Genomic DNA, 16,749 nt, shown 5'->3' with positions numbered 1-16,749 from the left:
GCCCGGGAGCCCTTGGGGGATGTCCACCTGCCAGCTTAGGCCCACTCCCCAGGGGATCGGGCCTAAGCCGCAGTCAGACATCCTTAGCACTGCCTAAGAGGCGGGAGAGGCTCCTGCCACCGCCCCTGTGCTCGCAGCCATCAACCCGGCTTGTGGCTCAGCAGAGCTCCCCCTGTGGGAGCACACTGACCTCCAGGGGACAGTTCCTGCAATGAGCATCTGCCCCCTGGTGGTCAGTGCATATCATAGCAACTGGCCATTCCCAGGTCATTCTGTTAGGGTCAATTTGCATATTACCCTTTTATTATATAGGATTATTTACTTTTATCTTTAAGTCATTTATTCCTTAAGGTTGAAAAACACTTGATAGACTGAGTATTTTGTGAATGAGCAGGCATGGAAAGTTAGCATCAAGAAAAACTGATAATGGTAATCCATTCTTTTCTGTTATTGACTCTGGTTTATATCATGATTCCTTTATCCAAGAAATATGTAGAAGCAAGAGAAATAAGTCAAACCTACATCAGTTCTATTCTAAGTCAGAGGCCCTTCATTTAAAGACATGGGCAATGCTACCTTGTTAACAACTGCAACGATGAGGCCTGGCTGGTCGTCTAAAACCCAATTCCAGGTTGAATCGTGAGGGGAATAACAACAATAAAAATAGGCATAGGAAGCAAAATAAAAATAAGATAATCTGGTAAACAGGATAAAAGAAGGAAGAAAAATACTAGTACACAGAGGGCTTCGGCTAGTCCTGGAGTTCATGTGTAAAAATATTCATGGATGTTTCTCTTTTTCAATCACAGTTTACTTTCAATACTATTTCTTATTTCCAAGTGTACAACATAGTCGTTATACAATTACATAATTTACAAAGTGACCCCCCTGATAATTCAAGTACCCACTTGGCACCATACATAGTCATTACAATATTACTGACTATATTTCTTATACCAGTGGTTGGCAAACTGCGGCTCGTGAGCCACATGCGGCTCTTTGGCCCCTTAAGTGTGGTTCTTCCACAAAATACCACATGTGGGCGTGTACAGTGCCATTGAAACTTCGTGGCCCATGCGCAGAAGTCGGTTTTCGGCTCTCAAAAGAAATTTCAATCGTTGTACTGTTGATATTTAGCTCTGTTGACTAATGAGTTTGCCGACCACTGCCCTATACTATACTTTACATCCCCATGACTACTATGTAACTGCCAATTTGTACTTAATTCCTTCACCTTTTTCACCCAGTCCCCCAATCTCCTCCCTCTGGCAACCATCAGTTTGTTCTCTACATCTATAAGTCTGTTTCTGTTTCGTTTGTTCATTTATTTTGTTCTTTAGATTCCACATGTAAGTGAAATTATTGAGTGTTTCTTTTCTGACAAAGCTATCCTCCACATAAATGTAAATCTCTAGCCTCAAAACAACAAAAGTCCTTGGGTTGTCTTTTGTCTTTTAGCACAACCACAATGGCAACCCACCAGCAATCATGCTCTCCCAGTCTGATAAACGCTAACTCATGTTCCTTGGCAGTGTTATTTGGATCCTGCCATTGAATTGGCACGTGGGTTGTAAGAGGGTCCAGAACTTTGGAGTCAGCCTTGGTGTGGCTGGGAAACTCAGTCCCAGAGCCAAGCAACATACACTAAACTACAGGGGAGATCAAAAGTCTGACTCATGCACCCACACTTACCAGGAGTCACATGCCACTCTTCCTATTCCTACGTAAAGGAAATCCCTCCTGATCTTTAGTACCTCCATGTGTTTCCAAAGATCTGACTCACATGCCCCAGTGAAAGTATCACTCTCCAACTGCTTCTCATGCTTAGGAAGCTCCTTTTACAGGTACAACCAACCAGGAAATGACAAAACATCTCTCAAATAATTTGTTCAAATGAAACATTTCTCTAATACCAACCTGAAGAATCAGTAATTTAGAACTGGGAACTTCTGAACAAATAAGTTTCCCATCAGGACCTTCGCTTCAAGAAATGTGTATATATTGTATTTTTGAAAGAAATAACTTAAAAGAGTATATGAAAGATCCTAGTACATTCTTTTTATATTTTATTATAAACACATGTACCAAAAATAATAAATTTACTCACTTGTCTTTTAGCTTCTCTCAGTTTTCTTTTGAGGGCTGTCAAAATTCTTTGTACTTCCCATAATCTTTCTTCTTTAGATAAATCCTTTATCCCACCCTGCAGATCTCGATGTAAACAATTCAAAAGAAACTCCTAGAAAACAACAAATTACACACTTCTGATCAATCACATCCTATCACCTTAAAATAAAACCATGCAATTTCTAAAGATGTAGAATCAACTGTTTTTCTTTCTTTTTTTAATTCTCACCTGAGGGGATGTTTATTGATTTGAGAGAGGAACGGAGAAAAAGAGAAACATTGATCAGTTGCCTCCTGTGGGCACCCTGATTGGGCGGGGGGGGGGGGGGGGGGGCGGGGGGGGCTGGAATGGCATGGGGGTCCAACCCACAACTTAGGTTTGTGCCCTGACTGGGAATTGAACCTGCAACCTTTTTGGTGTACAGGACGATGCTACCAGGCCAGGGCTCCACTATTTTTTAATCATCATTAAAAGAATGAAGTAGCAGCACAAATTATTTTTTAAGGATATGACTAAAAAATCATGCTTGAGAGAAACCAAGATGGCGGCATAGGTAAACACCTGAACTTGCTGCAGCGCACAACCACTTCAAAACTACAACTAAAAGACAAAACGGACATCATCGAGAACCACAGGAAGGCTGGCTGAGTGGAAATTCTACAAGTAGAAGGGAAGAGAAAAGCACACTGAGACTCAGAGGAGCTGCGGAAGTAAAGTCCAGAGGTACGGAGGCGCGCGCACGGAGAGGGCTGGCAACTGAGTACGCGGCTGGCTTTTTTTTTCTTTTTTTAATATATATTTATTGATTTTTTACAGAGAGGAAGGGAGAGGGACAGAGAGCTAGAAACATCGATGAGAGAGAAATATTGATCAGCTGCCTCCTGCACATCCCCCACTGGGGATGTGCCCACAACCAAGGTACGTGCCCCTGACCGGAATCGAACCTGGGACCTTTCAGTCCGCAGGCTGACGCTCTATCCACTGAGCCAAACCGGTTTCGGCATGGCTGGCTTTTTCAATCTGCAGGGAGACACAAGCTCTCGACTACTCTGAACTCCAGTTCCGGACGAGACTCTGGGGACCCAGACTCATACAGGGAGAAACTGGACTGTCTGGCAGCGGGCGGAACTTGAGGGCGGCTTTCTCTCAGAGGTGCTTGCATCGATTACCAAGGGACACTGAGACCCGGGAGCCTCTTAGGAGAGGGCTGACGGGAAGCCATTGCTGTTTGCTCCGCCCTGAGATCCCGCCCCACAAAGCGATTGCTGTTTGCTCCGCCCTGAGACTCTGCCCCATCCAAGCTGTGCACAGAGGCTTTTGCATATGAATGATCTGGTCCTTTGAAAACTAAACTTACCTAACAAACTGCAGCTGAGTCAGAAAGACCCAGAACATCCAAAAGAAGGCCCAAGGCCCCACAGCAGCTTGCATTGCTTCACAACTGGGCCTCATCTGGGCACCTCCAAACCCCAAACAAAGAAGAGGAATCTGCAGATCTCTCTGTAGCTCCTGCTGGGTGGCCTCAGGCAGAGGCTAAATTAGCACCTCCTTAGAGATCCAAGAGCCAGTGTACCCAGGGATCAGAGTGGGACCATCCAGATTACAACTCCTCAGATCCATAAGGGACACACTCAGGGGGCAGACTCAGTGAGCACCAAAGCCCCACTGAAGCAAGTCTTGCCCCATAAGGGTGTCTCCAGAACAGAAGTTCTCTCATCGTAGACACAACTGATCCTCACATCCAATTGGCCTGGAGGTCAATTCCTCCCAGTGATACCAACAACAATCAAGGCTTAACTACAACAAGACTGTGCACACAGCCCACAAAGGGGTGCACCAAGAGTGTTCACCTCAGGTGACTGGGGAGGCTGAGCCACTGGGCCCTATAGGACACCTAGCACACAAAGCCACTCTATCAACACAGGGAAGCAGCCAAAATGCGGAGACAAAGAAACAGGTCACAAATGAAAGAAATGGAGGAAAGCAAACTACTGGATACAGAGTTCAAAACCACGGTTATAAGGTTTTTCAAGAATTTCCTAGAAACCGCCGATAAACTTAGTGAGACCCTCGAGGATATGAAAAAGGACCAACTAGAAATTAAGCATACAATGACTGAAATAAAAAATAATATACAGAGATCCAACAGCAGACTAGAGGATCGCAAGAATCAAGTCAAAGATTTGAAATATAAAGAAGCAAAAAACACCCAACCGGAAAAGAAAAAAGAATCAAAAAATATGAAGATAGTGTAAGAAACCTCTCGGACAACTTCAAGCATACCAACATCCGAATTATGGGTGTGCCAGAAGAGAAAGAGCAAGATTTTGAAAACCTATTTGAAGAAATAATGACCGAAAACTTCCCCTACCTGGTGAAAGAAATAGATTTACAAGTCCAGGAAGCGCAGAGAACCCTAAACAAAAGGAATCCAAAGAGGACCACACCAAGACACATCATAATTAAAATGCCAAGAGCAAAAGACAAAGAATATTAAAAGCAGCAAGAGAAAAACAGTTAGTTACCTACAAGGGAGCACCCATACAATTGTCAGCTGATTTCTCAATAGAAACTATGCAGGCCAGAAGGGAGTGGCAAGAAATATTCAAAGTGATGAATAGCAAGAACCTACAACCAAGATTACTCTACCCAGCAAAGCTATCATTCAGAATTGAAGGTCAGATAAAGAGCTTCACAGATAACAAAAAGCTAAAGTAGTTCATCACCACCAAACCAGTATTATATGAAATGCTGAAAGGTATTCTTTAAAAAGAGGAAGAAGAAGAAAAAGGTAAAGATAAAAATTATGAACAACAAATACATATCTATCAACAAGTGAATCTAAAAATCAAGTGAGTAAAAAATCTGATGAACAGAATAATCTGGTGAATATAATAGAATCAGGGGTATAGAAAGGGAGTGGACTGACAATCCTCGAGGGGAGGTGTGGGGGGTGCGGGAAGAGACTGGACAAAAATCATACACCTATGGATGAGGACTGGGGGGGGGGGTGTAAGGGCATGGGGTGGGGTGGGAACCGGGTGGAGGGGAGCTATGGGGGGAAAAAAGAGGAACAATTGTAATAATATGAACAATAAAGATTTTTTAAAAATCATGCTTATTTGTTTTGCCTAGGCATTGGGTTCTCATTATTTACATTAGCTCAACAATAGTTCATTTACATCCCTTCCCCCAACACATCATCAACTACTAAAAAATGAGGGAGCTCAGAGCCGATGGAACGGAAGAAGCAGGGATTTGATAATGTGTATGCAAATAAAAGATGTAATAATTATAAAATGTAAGTTTCTTATTTAGTCCTGAGTTTCTTACTCAGCTTGCCAAGCACACACACATAACCAAATGGCACTGTTTTCTTCTATCAAAATAGCAAGTGGGAAAGCACAGGATATGAGGTCAAGTCCTGGTTCTATAGCTTAGTAACCATGTGACACAGAGTAAGTTATTTATAATGTCAGTATTCTTATATGTAGTATATGGTCAATAATAGCAATCTTGTCTAGATAAGCTAACCTTTTTAGACTGCTTAAAACATTCCCAGAACCATGCTGAGCATCTTTAATGCATTATTTCATTTATTGTAACCTTCACATCAAATTATTAGAGGCCCCATTTTAAAATGAGATAACTGAAGCTTAAACAGGTTAAACGATTTGCCTAAAATCCGACAGTTATTTAGAAGCAGAGCAAGAATTTAAAGCCAGGTTTTTCATTTCAAAACCTGTATTCTCTCGATGATATTGACTTATCTCCGTAACATGTGCCTAACATAGCTCCAGGCATAGTTTAAAAAGTACCTATGAACAACAGTTTATCTTCATCATCGTCATCATGTCTTCAAAAGGGTCAGAGCAAAGGTAGGCTCTTTCAGGGCTAAAGCACAGGCTGAGCTCACACACCTGTCTTCTGATCTCCTCCTTGATGCTCTCCTGGGTCTCTGGCAGTGTGGGCATAGTGGCCATGTTAGACCAGCGAAGAGGTTTTGTCACTTGCTTTAGTATCACATTTCCAAAGAGCTCTTGCACATGTGTGAAAAACACATACAGGACACGATTGCTAATCTAAGGGAAAAAAAGTAAAGAAAAGGATTTTCAAGAAAACTATTAACATTGTTTTGTTTCATTTAATTTGTATCTATTGCATGTGCATCCTTTAATCCTGGACATGAGAATGAAAATTCTCCTCGATAGTGACTAGACATGCTTTGCTAATTAGCGGACAATTTAAAGAAGAGAATGGAAAAAATATAACTTGAGTTTGTACTTAAGCACCATAAGGAACTGAAAAGGATACAGAAGCTGATAACCAATTTATTTCTTCTTAGCACTATAATATTAACTGATTTTTAAAAAATCTTACCTTCTTTCTTATAAGTTATTTTGAGACCTTTTAACACACACATCTGGATCTATTGAAGAATATGAAGAAAGTAAGAGCACTTGCAGTTGTAAAGCTGGACTGAGAGTTTGAGACCTCCAGAAACAATGTCATCTGGGCACATTTGCATAGCCAGTGTTTAAATATGATGTTTCTTATGCTAGATCAGGACATGAGGTTGGCTGAAAAGCTAGTAAGAATTACCTTCTACCTAAACTTACTCCTACAGCACACTTGAATCTTCTATGATACTATCATCCTTATTATAGTAATACTAAATAACAATGTAATATTTACCAAATTCTGAAATCCTAAGAATGACAACATTGAAATTTGAGAAACATTTTGCTTCCAAAGTATAATCAATGAGCAATAAAAGAATCTCTAGTAAAAGAAAATACACTTATACAGTGTACTTAGACAATGACTAATAATAATAATACAGTATATTGGCCCGAAAGGCTTAAAATAAAAAGTATAAACACCTCATTTTTTGTCATTTGTATTTGACCTGAGTAAATATCAATAACTCTAATTAAAGGAAAACACATCCTCTATGCCAGCACCAAGTGAGCAACAATAAATGAAGGCCAAGTATTTTTGTTATAAAGAGATACCAATTAACACACTACCCAATTCCCTGAAATTTTCTCAGATTAAGATTCTATAAAATACTTCTCTAGGACCTATCTTTATGAATGGAACCCTCAGCTTAAATCCCTAACCAGGCAAATGCTAGTTCCCTTTGTGCATGAGTCTGATATGTATGTGTGATATATTGAAGCAATAATGGTATTTGCAGAAATAGTTGAAATTCTATGGATGAACTCTGTAATTGCAGGTACCATGGGTTCCTCTTCTTCTAATGACAGACCACTATCATTAGGAACTGGTTTATAAATCCACACCAAAGACTATAATATTCCTATTATATAGCTACAAGCGAATGGGAAAATACATTCATCCTCTGTGTTGACATTGTCCATATTGTGAAAATAAAAAATAATAATATTCAGGCTAAACCATTATCTACTTTTGCTGGTTAATTGCTTGTATGCAACTCAGCAGTGAAAATGTTCCCCCCACCCCCCATGGCACATGTACCTGAACAGTTGGGCTGAGCACTATAGAAATGTTCTGTATATTCATTTTTGTTTCCAGTTCTTTCGCGATAACATGGTCCATGTGCACGATCAGCCAGGAAATCAGAAGAAAGTTACATTCTGGCAGTTCTTTCAGTAAGCGTTGGAATTCCTGCACTTTCTCACTCTCTGTGCTCCTCCCACAAGCCTCTTCAAAGCGAGGCATAAGCTCTTTGGTAAGCAGATTTTCCGGAAGGTCTCGCAAATACTGCTTCAGCAAACTGGCTACAGTGTTAGGCTCATACTCTTCCAGATTTGGAGACTCCTCTCTGTCATAGGCTGCTTTCAGCTCATCCACCTTTGATTTAATTCCTTAAAACATTCAAATTCAGAGAAAAAGAGAATATCGAGAAGAAGAAAAATCAAACAGCTTTATTTACCCTTGTGCCCACCCCTTGGGGGGACATATGAGAAAAGCCAATCTGACCATGACAAATCTCTAATTATGAAGTATTTATCTGTACAAAGTTCACACAATTCCTCTGTAAACAAGATAATAGGAAAAACTATAATTGGAGGGGGTGAATTTTACCAAAGTTAAATGATAATAGAAACTCAATATTCAGAAACAGAGTCATTGCAATCAGGGACATTTTAAACAAATATGCCAAGCAAATCAGGAAAATATTATTTTGAAAGTTAAAGATAGGTAGGTAAAAATTCAGGCAAAAACTAAACTACAATCTAAACATAAAGTCTTGCTCTACATGGGCAGCTAACTGCTTTTTCTAACTAGTCACAAGACTGACAACATAAAATGACAACTCGGTATATATAAGCATGTTCCAATTTTTATAAGTAAAATCAAAATAGTGAGTTCACTGTCAAAACAAATAATCCCCACCTAATTTTTATTTTTAAGTTTTAATTCTTTATATATTTTCTTAATCTGGAACAGAGCTGGAACAAAAACGGTAAAATTTGGGTTTCTAAAATTTGGGTTTTGCTTTTCTTACTAGACTGAAAGAAACATTGACACAAAACCAATGTTTTCAAACATTACATAAGTTTTTTAAATCTTAAATCCAATCTGTATTTAAGTTACATGTAACAGTGACTGCTCATAAGAGTACAAAGTAGCTTTCTGTTGTTTTTTTAATACTTAAAACTTTAGGCTAATTATTAGAAACAAGAACAACTTAAGGCTGAACAGCTGTAATGGCAAATTCGAATACTAAAGTGTTATCTAATCTAAACAGCATTTTAACTTATAGCACTGACATCTGGGCTTCGGCATTCCTTATTTTATGTGAAAACCTTTTAATGGCATTATAATAAATGTGTACCTTACCTAGCACTGACAAAATAAAATCAGTAACTCCAAAGATGAAAGTATTATGAATCTCATTTTTGTATAATCTTTATTTTGAGGCAGAAAAGTTAGAAAATAATCCCTATTTTCTTAAATGTTTTCCTTTTAAAAACTGGACACTTCAAATAAAGTATTCCAGGTAGAGAAAGAACACATACAAAATGATATTAATGTATTTTAAATTTTAAAACTGGAACTTATATATGAATAAGTGAGAATCAAAAATCTCCAGCAGAAAACAATATTCTTATTAGCATTAAAACAAAAAACAAAAAGAAGTCACAGCCTTAAACTGTAATACAGTGTGCTGAACGCAGCATACTACCAGAGCTTAAAAAGGTAAATAACAAATTGATCAGAGCAGGAGCTCAACCTCCGGGAGTCCATGGGGATGGCTCAATTTGAATGCTTTGATATACAAATGAAGGGTTCTGCAACTCTGTCTCCCCAAAAGAACACAAACATCAAAATTAGGTAAAAGACAAAATAGTTTTTTGAACAAAGCTATAGAGACTCTTCAGAGAAACTTTCACCAAAACCAAATTTTTTTCATGCCTACCAAAACAATGTGAGAGCAGCTTATTTTAATACTGTTTAATTCTTTAAAAATCAATTCATCATAAATTATTCTTAAAAGTCAAAATTTTACATTTATTTAAATACTTTTTATGTTGCTAAGGAGTTATAAATAAGTTGTATTTAATTTTTTTTCCATAAAGTAGTACTCTTAAATGGTATGTTACCTATGAAATTGTGTAAAGGGTTTCCCCAATTTAAAAAAATGCCTGCCCTTTTTCAACAGAACTAAATATCAAATCTACCTTCTAGAAATGTTTATGAACCAAATAAATGGGAAAACTAAGTCTAATTTCTTTATATATTCTAAATGTGTATTACTAACTCATTCCAGGCTGCTGCAAGCTATGATCAACTCATGTGTGTAAATCCTCCTAATGAAAAGGAGTATCATAAAAAAAATCAAACTGCCAAAATACACAACACACACAACACACACACACACACACACACACACACACACACAGTGAGGAATTTTTTTTCAAATGGAAGAATCAAGAAAATAAATGTCTTAGGACTCATGTCACAATTTTCTTCACAAGTTAATATTTGTCCTTCCTTTGAAAAATGGATGCAATACACAGATGACATATCATAGAATCGTATACTTGAAACCTATATGCTTTTATTAACCAATGTCACCCCAACAAATTTAATTAAAAAAAAAATACAAAGAAAAAAAAATGAAGCTAATTTTTAAAAACCACCCATGTGTCCCCAATACCTGAAACTCTGTAGATGCCTTCACACTTCATGCCATACTTCTCTACATAATCTACACATTCACGGAAAACTGCCGGCAGTCGAATGCCATCATACATCATGGTCCTCTCTGCTGCATCAGCCAAAGGAATTCCAAAAATGGGTTTAAGATTTGGAACATCAATCTGAGGCACCTCTGGCTCCTGAATTGGCTTCTTCTTTTTCTTCTTTTCCTTCCACTGTTTAACAACATCAGCTGCTGTCAAGTCTTTTGACTTCTTCTCCTTATGTTTTTCTTCTTTGTGCTTTTCTTCTTTATGTTTTTCCTCTTTGGGTTTCTCTTTTATTTTAAAATCCTTCTCTTTCTTTTTAGAAAAGCTGGGCTTCTTGAAAACATGGATTCCCTTGGATCTCTTCATTTTGGAAGGACTTTCAGCTTCATCTCCAGAGCTATCCTCCTGAAAGGCAGCATAGCCTTCAGCTGCCAAAGAAATGCAGGGAGTATAAGTTATATGTTTGTTTAATGTCAAACTGTTCATGTGCTTTTTAAATACAGGATAAAAAAATTCCAACTGGCACTAGCTACCTACCTTTTCACATCATGGCCAATCCCTTCTGGGTACTCACTCCTAGCAAAAACTGGGTTTCCTCTCAGCTAAAATGAGATGTTGCAATGACATCTCCTGACCACAAGAGGGCAACACGGAGAGAGCTAGTTATTCTTGCAATAGTAGGTGGTGAAAAGTGGATTTATTGTACGGGTTTAAGTGGAATTTTAGTATTACAAGTACACAAGAAAGTTCTACACGGATGGCTAAGGAAAAAAATCCTATAAAATAGAGCATTCTTTTGTCATCTGAATTTACTTTATTTAACTTAGATTTTTCTCATATTTGGTCTCTGAATTAAGAGTCCATTTCAAACCATGACAGGAACTGTACTGCTGTTTAGATGCTCCAGTCAGTCCTCTATAACACTTTGCTCTCCTGTCACTATTTAGTTCCGTCTGAAGGCTGCATCAGAGACTTAAGTCTCATTTGGGTGGAGGACAAAATCAGGAAACTCCCTAATCTCCAGATGGTGGCCGAATCTATCAGCCCACTTCCCTGCATCAGAAGCCCTAGTTTACACACACTGACAATTGCTTTATGTCATATCAGTTATCCTAGTTTGATTTTGTTTTTTCATACCTATAACTCTCCTTTTTTTTAAGCTAGTACTTTACTAGCTATTTTATTTAAAAGATTCAAGTTTTTCATAAATACCCTTCTAATTAAAATATCACAAACCCCACACCAACCAGAATGACATAAATCTTAAGGTCATACTATGATGCATAGCAACTTGAGTTCTCAGACACTGCTGGTGTGAATGTAAAGTGATACACCACTGTGGAAAACTGTTTTACAGGATCTACCTGTAATAAGCATGTCTGTGAGCGAGCAATTCCATTCCCAGGCATGTACACAACAGAAATACATAACCATGTACAGTGATGTTTATAGAAGCACTATTCGTGACAGTCACACACTGAAAACAACCCAAATGACCAGTAACAGAATGGATAAATGAATTCTAGTATTTCTAGTATATTAACACAATGGAACAAAATTCATCAATAAAAAATGAACAAATTACTGCCACATTAAATAACACAGGTGAATCTAAGAGACATAACATTGGGCAACAGAAACTAGACACAAAAGGAAATCTGCTTCCACTTACATAAGTACAAACCCAGGCAGGACCAAACTATGCTGAAAGAAGTGCACCTTCAGGAGGGTGGGAGAGCCCCTCTGCAAGGGCAATGAAGGGAATTTCTAGGGTGCTCATAATGTCCCATTTCAGATCCTTGTGGTAGTTACACAGGAATATCCATTCTGTGATAACTCATCAAGTTGTACACAATTGATGCATTCTATCTGAACGTTATGCCTCAAAAACAAATTAACTGAAAAATACTGTGAAACTCAAAATAAAGCAATACTTAAAAAACTCACCTGATTTGCTTTTAATGTACTAAAGATATATGCTTAAACAATTCATCCTTCCTACCAAATAGTGACTATAAACAAATGCATCATGACATTAGCTTAAAACAAATTAATAACTTTGTCATAGTTCCAATAATGTATACCCCCATTACCTACATAACTTAGCCAAAAAGTAAAATTCTATAAGGGCAAAATTCCAGTATCTACTTTTTATACATTAACTAGAGGCCCGGTGCATGAAAATTCATGCACTGGAAGGGGGGGGTTCCTCAACCTGGCCTGCCCCCTCTCACAGTCCGGGAGCCCTCAGGGGTGGGAGGCGACCTGGTGATCAGGGAAGGCTATGCCCCATCACACCTCTGCTGCTGCCACTGCCGGCAGCGCAAACCTCGACCAGCCCCGCGCAAGCCTCATGCGGCCCTGGGCAGCTGGGCAGCCGCCATCCGAGGCTTGCCTGCGCCTCTGGCCAGCCCTGGGCGGCTGGGGAGCTGAGGGGACTGGGGGACTCTGGAGGCAGATGCGCGGGGTAGGCCCGGCTTTGCTGTGCCTGCCGCCCTGGCGGGGCTGAGGGGACTGGGCACTGCCATCTTGTGGCTGTGGGCGCCGCCATCTTTGAGGGCATGGCAGTCAATTAGCATATCCCCTCCTTATTGGCTGTGGGCGCTGCCATCTTTGAGGGCATGGAAGTCAATTAGCATATTCCTTTCTTATTGGCTGTGGGGGCCACCATCTTTGAGGGTGGGGCAGTCAATTAGCATATTCCCTCTTTATTAGATAGGATTAAGATGATTCCTTTAAGATAATTCCACAAGAAAACTACCATTCCTGGAAATTCAGCATTCTTTCGTGTGTGTGAAAGACCCTAAAATATAACTGCAGTATACAAAAATTGAGACCTTGAAAAATAAAGAACAAAGAATGTCAAATGGAAGTTTATGGATATATTTCCAGAAGACACCAGGTACATATGACTGGAGTAGACATTTATCTAAAACATATCAAAAACATAGAGAAAAATGGCACTTACTCCTTTTTTCCTTTTTCTTAAATTTTCCTTTTTTCTTCCCATAGTCTTTTTCATCATCAGACACGATATCAGGAGGCTCATGGAGGCTGTCATGGGGAGGCGAGGGCTCACCAGTGCGGTACAATCCAGGAAATTTAGTAGGGCTGATTTCCTCAGAGCTGGGGGTTCTGGTAAGACCACTGCCATGCTCCACCCTGCGATGTTCACTGGGGCTGCTGGTGGGGGGCAGGAAGCACTCGGTCATTCTGCCTCCCTGATACAGTGCAGAGGGCTTCTCTGTTACCTATCCATTACACCTGCACAGAGGAAAAAAAGATAATCAGAGTCATCAAATGCCAATCAAAACATAAAACACCACACACACACAACAGGGCAATTAATCTTGCATTTATAAATCAAAAGTATTTTTTTCATTACCCTCCTTTAAAAAGATGCTTTCATTTTATCATCTCAAGTTACATTCCATGCATCATACATTTTAGTTCTAGAATCAGAAGGCCTGGGATCTTCAAGCATTAGAAAAATAAACCAAATGAAAATCAGAGTTAAAGTACTCAAAGTAGAATACAGTTCCTTTTAAAAAGAACTCACTATTATAAAGGGCTTCATTTTAATTGCTATCCATCTTAAAATATTACTGTTTTCCTTTAAGCTATGACCAAACAACTATAAATAATAAAAAGACTATATACCTACACATGAATAGTTCAGTATCAAAATTTACAATACAGTTAAAATTATATATTTAACTAGAGGCCCGGTGCACGAAATTTGTGCACTGGTGGGGGGAGGGGGGAGAGGTCCTGTGCCCTCTCATAGTGTGGGAGCCCTGAGATCGATCGCCCCAAAGAGGTAGGCCCTGCCCATCCATCCGGAGCTCCTCAATAGATTGCCCCCGCAATGCGCACGCACAGGGCCACGGGAACCCCTCCTCCACTGTGCGCGCAGCCATCTTGCGACGGAGTGAGACTGTCACGGCGTCATGGCGTGAGGACCACCTAGGTGTGTTTTTTTAAAGAATTGGCCAATTCTTTTTTTTATTTTTTATTTTATTGATTTTTTACAGAGAGGAAGGGAGAGGGACAGAGAGCTAGAAACACTGAGAGAGAGAAACATCGATCAGCTGCCTCCTGCACACCCCCCACTGGGGATGTGCCCGCAACCAAGGTACATGCCCTTGACCGGAATCGAACCTGGGACCCCTCAGTCCACAAGCCAATGCTCTATCCACTGAGCCAAACCGGTTTCGGCCCACCTAGGTTTTTATTAGTAAGACTAGAGGCTCAGTGCATGAAATTTGTGCACTGGGGTGGGGGGGGGTCCCTCAGCCCAGCCTGCCCCTTCTCACAGTCCAGGAACCCTCAGGGGATGTCCTACTGATGGCTTAGGCCCGCTCCCCACAGGCCTCCACGGGAGGCGACCGGCCAATCAGGGTAAGGCGACGCCCTCATCACACCTCTGCTGCTGCCAATGCTGGCTGCGAGGTTGCCTGAGCCTCGGCCATAGCAGCCACTGTGGCTTACCTGAGCCTCACCCGGCCCTCACTGCCTGAGCCTCAGGCCCTCGAAGCAGCAGCGGCCATCAGTGGCTTGCCGGAGCCCCGGGCCGGCCCTGGGCAAGCGGCAGCCGCTATTGTGTCCCCAACGCTGCAAGTCCCCGCCCCCGTCCCTGATGCTGCAAGTCCCTGCCCACCCGCTGCGCACGCAGCCTGCTGATTGATCGTTACTGTGATGGCATCCTGACCAATTTGCATATTACCCTATTATTAGATAGGTGACTGACACAATTATAGATCAGTAACTGTAATTCTATGTTTGCAAACAGTCCATGTGTTGATAACTTTATTTTGCACTGCAATTACCTCATCTGTTCAATCGCAAAATACACACAAATAGTTTCACTACAATGGACATTACAAAGGATAAACATTAGTAAGAAGTCAAGGTTTGTTTGCATTGTTTCTTCTTTAGACGGAGGGTACATCATAGTCAAGTACTGTGTTCATAAGTTATTTGCATTAGTTCTCATGATATTCAATTGAAATACTATTGGAATCACTTGTTTCTCTTTGCACTCACTTTTAAGGTTAATTTGCAATTTTAAAAATCCATAAGCCATAAATAACAAGACTGATAAATCTGATCATAAAGTCAAAAAATATATAGAAAAAAATTGCAAATCAATTAAAATATAAACAAATCAAGAGACCTATACAAAGAATATGAACAAGCAGCTCATAGAAGAATGACTAATACCTATACAAAAACAATGGTTAGCTACAATTATAATTCTTAAAACAAATTAAGCCCAGCCAGCATGGCTCAGTGGTTGAGCCTCAACCTATTAACCAGGAGGTCAGGGCTTAATTCCCAGTCAGGGCATATGCCCGGGTTTTGGGCTTAATCCCTATTAGAGAGGCGTGAAGGAGGCAGCCGATCTATGATTCTATCTCATCACTAATGTTTCTATCTCTCTCTCCCTCCCCCTTCCTCTCTGAAAGCAATAAAAAATTTTGGAAAAAAGGAGACAATAATTACATTAAATGCAATGGACTAAGCATTCTAATTAAGAGTCAGAGATAATCATACTGAATGAAATAAACAAGACTCAACTATATGTTGTTTACAAGAGATGTGCTTTAAAAATAATACTACACAGAACGGTTAAAGCAAATGAAGGGAGCCCCAGTTTGGCTCAGTGGATAGAGCATCGGCACATGTCCCGGGGTTGTGGGCTCGATCCCCAGTCGGGGGGTGTGCAGGAGGCAGCTGATCAATGATTCTCTCTCATCATTGATGTTTCTATCTCCTTTCCTCTCTGAAATCAATAAAAATATATATTTTAAAAAAGGCAAATGAAGGGAAAAGATATACCATGCAAACACGTATCATAAAAAGGTAACTATACTTTCAAACAAAATAGACTTCAAGACAGGAAGTATTGTCTGAAATAAAAAAGGATATTCCCACAACCATAACAGACATAATTCTACACATGTACTAGTTCACGCCTAATAACAGATTCAACTACATAAAGGAAATAAAGGAAGACAAATCCCCAATTATCACTATTACAGAACTCCTCTCTCAGTAAACAATAGAACAAGCAGACAAATATAGGCAAGAGTACATCAGCTAGGACACTAAAAGCACACACCATAGAAGAACAAATTGATAAATCTGTTTTCATCACAACTGAAAACCTCCACTCTTTGAAAGAAAATGGAATTAGGAAAATCAAATGGCAAGTCACATACTTGATTAAAATACCTGTAATACATATAGCTGACAATGAATTTATTCAGGGGGAAAAATGTATGTGTGTACATATCATTGATTTATAAGATACATATATCTGTACTATATATGTAAGATATATGTATCTTATAAATCAGTTAAGACAATTCAGAACGCAATGAGCAAAAAATATGACTGGACACTTCACCCAATAAAACATATAGTAAAAAATAC

At 39.7% G+C, this 16,749-nt stretch overlaps 1 protein-coding gene across 1 annotated transcript in view; it reads right to left on the bottom strand.

Moving 5' to 3' along the window:
- The window catches only part of RALBP1 (ralA binding protein 1), a 40,510-nt gene that overhangs the window by 12,610 nt on the left and 11,151 nt on the right, over positions 1–16,749 (bottom strand). The window contains exons 2-6 of the mRNA XM_079785239.1: positions 13,280–13,575; positions 10,281–10,739; positions 7,631–7,980; positions 6,049–6,210; positions 2,108–2,239 (exon numbers count right to left, since the gene is read on the bottom strand). Coding sequence (XP_079641365.1) covers positions 2,108–2,239; positions 6,049–6,210; positions 7,631–7,980; positions 10,281–10,739; positions 13,280–13,523 — 1,347 coding nt within the window. The 5' untranslated portion in view covers positions 13,524–13,575. The remainder of the gene's footprint in view (positions 1–2,107; positions 2,240–6,048; positions 6,211–7,630; positions 7,981–10,280; positions 10,740–13,279; positions 13,576–16,749) is intronic.

The sequence above is a fragment of the Cnephaeus nilssonii genome, assembly GCF_951640355.1.
Source record: "Cnephaeus nilssonii genome assembly, chromosome: 11".
In the NCBI taxonomy this organism is placed as follows: Eukaryota; Metazoa; Chordata; class Mammalia; order Chiroptera; family Vespertilionidae; genus Cnephaeus; species Cnephaeus nilssonii.
This window is presented reverse-complemented; position numbering and strand designations above follow the sequence as displayed.